This window comes from Microchirus variegatus (assembly GCF_963457635.1).
Source record: "Microchirus variegatus genome assembly, chromosome: 14".
Taxonomy (NCBI): domain Eukaryota; kingdom Metazoa; phylum Chordata; class Actinopteri; order Pleuronectiformes; family Soleidae; genus Microchirus; species Microchirus variegatus.
This window is the reverse complement of record NC_139815.1, coordinates 5,588,066-5,594,065: the sequence shown is the minus strand read 5'-3', so window position 1 is coordinate 5,594,065 and position 6,000 is coordinate 5,588,066. Positions and strand designations below refer to the sequence as shown.

At 39.3% G+C, this 6,000-nt stretch overlaps 1 protein-coding gene across 1 annotated transcript in view; it reads left to right on the top strand.

Moving 5' to 3' along the window:
* Positions 1–958: 958 nt before the first annotated feature.
* tjp2b (tight junction protein 2b (zona occludens 2)) overlaps positions 959–6,000 on the top strand; it is a 69,274-nt gene continuing 64,232 nt past the window's right edge. Inside the window, exon 1 of the mRNA XM_083900813.1 lies at positions 959–1,231. Within this exon, the coding sequence (XP_083756939.1) occupies positions 1,169–1,231 (63 nt within the window). The 5' untranslated portion in view covers positions 959–1,168. The remainder of the gene's footprint in view (positions 1,232–6,000) is intronic.

The following is a 6,000-nucleotide window of genomic DNA, read 5'->3' as shown; positions in this document are numbered from 1 at the left end:
AGACAGGAGGCTACCTTTAGTTGTAATGTTTAATTTTTAGATTGGATATCCTGAAAATCTGCCACGAATGCCTACAACATACAAACAAACGTATCTTTACCAAGTACGCAAACAAATAATAATGGTGCCACAACAAATAAACCACAACATTTTGAAATTGAGAGTTAATAGTGATCCTGACCAAACTATACTGACATTACAGTCAATATATTGAGACACTAAGTCAAAATATTTAGATAATATCTCATTATTTTGAGAAACTAAGTCAATATATTGAGATACTTTCTCATTATTTTTAAATACTAAGTCAATATAATGAGTTACTAAGTCATTATTTTTGAGATACTTAGTCAATATATTAAGATACTAAGTCATTATAATATATTGACTTAGTATCTCAAAATAATCTCATTATTATGAGATACTATCTTATTATTTTGAGATACCAAGTAATTTTTTGAGATACGAGGTCATTATTTTGAGATACTAAGTCAATATAATGAGATACTATCTCATTATGTTTAAATAGTATCTCATTATTTCGAGATACTATCTTATTATTTTGAGATAGTAGAATCTTTTTTTTTTTTACACAGGCAGTAATAGGCTTCCATAGTTTTTTTTACAGCAGTTTTTGGGAAGGTGACATTTTCTGCCTCTAGGAACAAATTAGTCAGGATATTTAAAAAAAAATTCTTAAAGGCATATTCATGACATTTCCTTTAAAACAAGCGCCTGAGTTCCTGTTGTGTCGCACTTGACCACATCACACGGTGTGGCGTTGTTTACCTGGTAAACACATGTTCCAGAGCTGCTGCTGCCGCTTCAACTAAATATAACAAACGCTGTCACCAATGAAGGAAGCAGGAAATGCTGTCGTAGTGAGCAGCAGAGAGAGAGAGAGAGGGAGAGGGAGAGAGAGAGAGAGAGAGAGAGAGAGAGAGAGAGAGAGAGAGAGAGAGAGCTGGACGAACCTCCCTCTTCCCTGTGAAGCTGCTGGTCCGCCCGCAGGCAGGAAACACCCGCGACTGACTGCGACGAGGGCGGAGAGAATCATGTCTCATTAGAGGAGCCGAGCAGCAAGAGCACGACAACTGACCGCTGCTCGAATTCACACTTGGATTTTCCACGCAGCCGCTGTCCGCCTCTGAACCGAGGCGAAAGCAAGATGCCGGTGAAAGGCGGCGGGGGAAGAATGGTCTCTTACCCGAGCAGGAGCGAAAATGTCGGCGTAAGTGACAAGGCTGTGTGTGTTTGACGGGTGTGACGCCACACGCCTGTGTTTGTGCTTTGTTTTCGCTGAGGAGCGGAGTGTGGCGTGTGTTATGTAAAACGTGTGAAGGCCAGCCAATGGTCAGCCAATGGTCGGCGCGTCAGTACACCTGTTGTTGCTGCACGAGGTCCAATAGAGATGCACGTTACACGGCTGACGTCATGTTTACTCTGTCAGCTGCGGTTGCATTCACATCCTGGAAGTTGAATAACTGGAATCACCTCTTTTTCTTTGTTTACTGTGACAATTCCAGGTTCCCTATTTCGATGTTCTCTGAAGGTCACTGGGTTGTTACCATGGCCCCCATTTTTCCTTTCACCCCAGTCGGTTGAGGTAGATGGCCGCACATCTTTGAGTCTGGTTCTGTCAGGGATTTCTTTTCTCTCCACTGATGCCCAGTGCTTGCTCATTGTGCGAATTGTTGTGTTTCTCTGCTCTCTATCATGTTGTCTTTGTGCAGTGCCTTGAGTTAATGCAGGTCAGGTGTTAAGGCTTGAAGATGATATGTTTATATACTAGGGCTGTCACAGGGTAGCTGTGGATTAATCACAATTAATCACCATTCCTAAATATGCCAGAAAAATTCTAATTTTCTCTTTATATTGTTGTAGGAACGGAGAGATAAATGAAGTATGTGAAAATATAAATGTAAAGAACAATAAAATACTGTAAATAACCTGTAAAAGAACCTATACAAACTTAGTAAAAAATAAACATTACATTGTAAAGAACTATAAGACAATATAAATATATAGAAAAAATAAAATACTTGTTAATAACTAAAAAACTTATACATTGCACTGTAAATAACTCACATTATAAACAAAATATAAAGTATAGAAGTTAAATAGTTTTCTTGGGGGTACTAAACCCACAGCATGAAGCTTTTACTAGTTAGCGTCAGCTAGCATTTCTGACGCTAATGTTAGCAGCTGTTCAAGTCTGTGTCCGCGTTAGTTAGACAAAGTAAATGTTCAGTAACAGTAGTCATTTACTGTTAATGTTATGATTATATCATTATCTGCAGCACCACTTACAACTGTATGTCTTTCTTTCTTTTTTCTTCCTCTTCTAACGACCTGATTGATAACTCCTCTTCATTTTCCTTCAGCTTCATTTACAACTTGCAGAACGATAACTTCACACAGGTTAACGTGAGGTGACGTGGGGCCCCGTTAGGGAGGTTTCCTACTGAGATGTCATTGCAAATCAACCATTGTTGTTTAAACGCGTTAATTCCACAAATTAATCATCCTGCGTTAACGTGTTAATTTTGACAGCCCTAATATATATATATATATATATATATATGTATATGTATATGTATATATATATATAGATATATATATATCTATATATATATATCATATCAAATATATCATATCATATATATATAAATATATATATGTATATATTGGTCATTGTCTGTGTTAGTGATGTGAACAGCAGTTCATTTGAGTGTACTGAATCCCTAGAATCGATTCATTAAAATTATTTGTTCAAAAGATTAGTTCACAGAATCGTTCAGTGCTTAGCAGGAGCCCAGTGCCCTGCTACGTGACTCACGTCCCCCCTGAGTGCAGTGAGTGAGTGACAGCGTATCAGTACGTTCACGAACGAGATTCACGTCCTCAGCCACAGTTCTCCTGTGTGTCAGTACGTTCGCGAACGAGATTCACGTCCTAAGCCACAGTGCTCCTGTGTGTCAGTACGTTCGTGAACAAGATTCACGTCCTCACAGTTCTCCAGTTCTCTGTGTGTCAGTACGTTCGTGGGTCAGTGAGTGACTGCACTCGCCTGCCCTGACAGACTCCTCCTCCCTCCCTTTTGATATAAAAGTACAGTTTAATTGCAAAACAGCATTATAATAATGATAATAATTATGATGATCATACAAAAATAATAATACCTAAATAAAAAGTAAAAGTATTATTATTATTATTGTTTTTAGTATTAGTATTATTATAGAGGCACAGAGAGGATAATATTAATATGTACATACACATTTGTTATTATTTTAAATCTTGCAGCTATTGGTGAGTCTCTCTTCTGTGTCTCCTCTCCTCTCATTACTTTGTGTGCCTAAGTCTGTTAATGGGGCGAGTGTGTGTGTGTACATATGTGCTTGTTTTCAAGTGGTGTAGCTTGATTCAACATTAGCCGATAGCTTGGAGAAAAGGACACTCTTCTGCAATAGACACACAGCAGCGCGCCTCTGTAGAACAAATAGTGCAGTAGAAACCTATTTTCACAGCAACAGGAAATGCAATTTTCTGATTGGCTGACAGGTTGCTAATTCAAGACAGCTGTAAGAATGAACTATGCAGAGCAGTCTTCATAGATTACAAATTTATGTGCGGTAAGTTTTATAACTTCTCAGCTGGAGAAATGTCATCCGTGTGTTTGTTTTTCTACGCATCAATGCTGGCAGGATTTGATCAAACACGGCACGGCATGTGATGAACATACAACTTTTGTTTGTATGTTCATCAAAGTTTGAATAAAAAATTATATTATATATATATACATATATATATATATATATATATATATATATATATATTATAGCCCTAATAGGGGGTTATCAGCTAAATAATCAGCTTATTACTCTATCGGCATTTAAACATTGGTCGGCCTGTAGTCAGTGTATGATTCTGGTCTGAGCCTTGTCTAATTTAGTCATTAGACATGATTCATTCATAATGACTTGAGCAGAGCACCTTGTATTATACCATTTATTATAGAACATGCAGTTATGTGGCAGCTATACAAAAGGCTCTGTCCATCTCTGTCTTTTATGTAGAGTATAAATGGACCTTAAGTCCCGTCCTTTTCAACAAAGAAACAAATGTGTCTTTGGCTTCACTGTTCACTGGACTGCATCACCTTCTCAAAAGCTAAATGGCACTGTAGTGTCAGCGCTCCATGATTCAGTGATGATTCAATCACTGTGTTGGTGATTGTGTTCATTGTTGTGTCTTCTGCCAGTAGTAGAGTAGAGAGCCCATTGAGAACAAGTTCAGTGTGAGTGACTCATTTGTACCCACAGCAGGAGCAGTTTCACGCTGGCACATAAAAAATGTAAATGACTGCCACAGTCATGCATGGAACCACTACACTGATTCAGTTTGTCGGATTACAAATACCTGGCTGAAGTTAATGACAAAGGAGTGTGTGTGTGTTCCTCTTTCTTTCTAAACTTCACAAATATATATTAGTGACACAGTATGAAGTTAATTGTAACTTTACTTATTTACTGTACTGTAGCTGCTCTAGCCTGTAGTAACATAATATCACTATGGTTGTGCACTTATGTAGTCCAGATTCAGTTGCAGTAAAAATCTGCCTAACCTTCCTCTTGTGCGAGCTGGGTATTGCAATGTGCACTCTTTTCCTCTGTTTTCCACATGCTAACTTGGACACTCAATGACAGTCCGCCTCTTTTTCAAATGCAGAGAGTGTGTCTGAACATTGAACCGGAGGGAAGATAGAAACATGGAGTGATTGGACTGCTGTGTGAGCAGTTGATGGATATGAACAGCCTTATAGGTACAGTTGGCAGGATATTTTTTGGTGGTGCTATGGTGGCTTTTGCATACCAGGAAGAATGTTGCTTGGAAACGCTTAATTTATTCTCGGGCTTGTTCGTCTCAGGCTGCTGCAGAAATATTTCGACACAAAATGGTGGCCTACTAGTAAGGCCATTGCTTATTGAAAAGTGCATAAACAAGGATTATTCTAAAGCTATGAAAACCAGAGTATTTGAATTTAAATGCAAATATAAACATACAAACATACTTATGGGTAGTATATTTAATGTCTGCCAATAACCCCCCCCCCCCCCCAATAAACAGCCATCATTTTCCGAGGGATACATACAGCTGGTTACTGTGGATTATAAACTATACAAATACAGCCAGTTCTTTATAATGCTCTTCCACTTTTTTACTCCCTGGTACTTAACAGAACATGTTATTGTGCCACGAAAATGTTCCTTGACAGGTATTTACATATGAAATTCATGTGTACAGTTGTGTTTGTGTGTGTTTATTTTTATTTGTTACTTCTTTAGCTCCTTTTGGACCAGTAGTCCTCATAGAGACTAAAGCCCAATTTATACTTCTGCGTAAAGTGCTCTGCGTAGGTTACGCAGAGTCCTCTGCGCCGACGCAGAGCCTGTCAGAGAGCCTCTGCGTCGTCTCCGACTGCACGAAATATTTTTTAAGTGTCCGTCACTCCGTCAAGGGACAACGGAGACGGCAAGAGCTGCGATTGGTCCTCAGGACAGGCCCGGCTCGCAGTGCGCACCGAGCGTCCACAGACGCGGGGCTGATCCCCGCCGATAACGCCGCTGCCAAACTATAAATACGTCATATCTTAACACACACAGCACAACCACTAGTTCGATTATTTGATCCGCACCAGGCAATACAATTGTTATTATGTAACATATGACTCCAGTGTGGTCCGCTTTCACACCAGCAAACGAACCAAAATTGGAGCAACATGTTCGCACATTGCTACTTGCTCTGATCTTCGTTTATTACATTCTCTGTATTGGCCATTTTTGGCAAAATATCCAATTTGAGAATGAGTCGCAGCTGCGTCTGGAGAACAATCAGCTGATGCGCTGGAGTCGGCGAAAACGTATAGCGCGTCATTTCAGGCAGAGGAGACGTGCTATTTTCATGAATGTGACGAAGATTGCTCAGAAGACCTACAAGGTA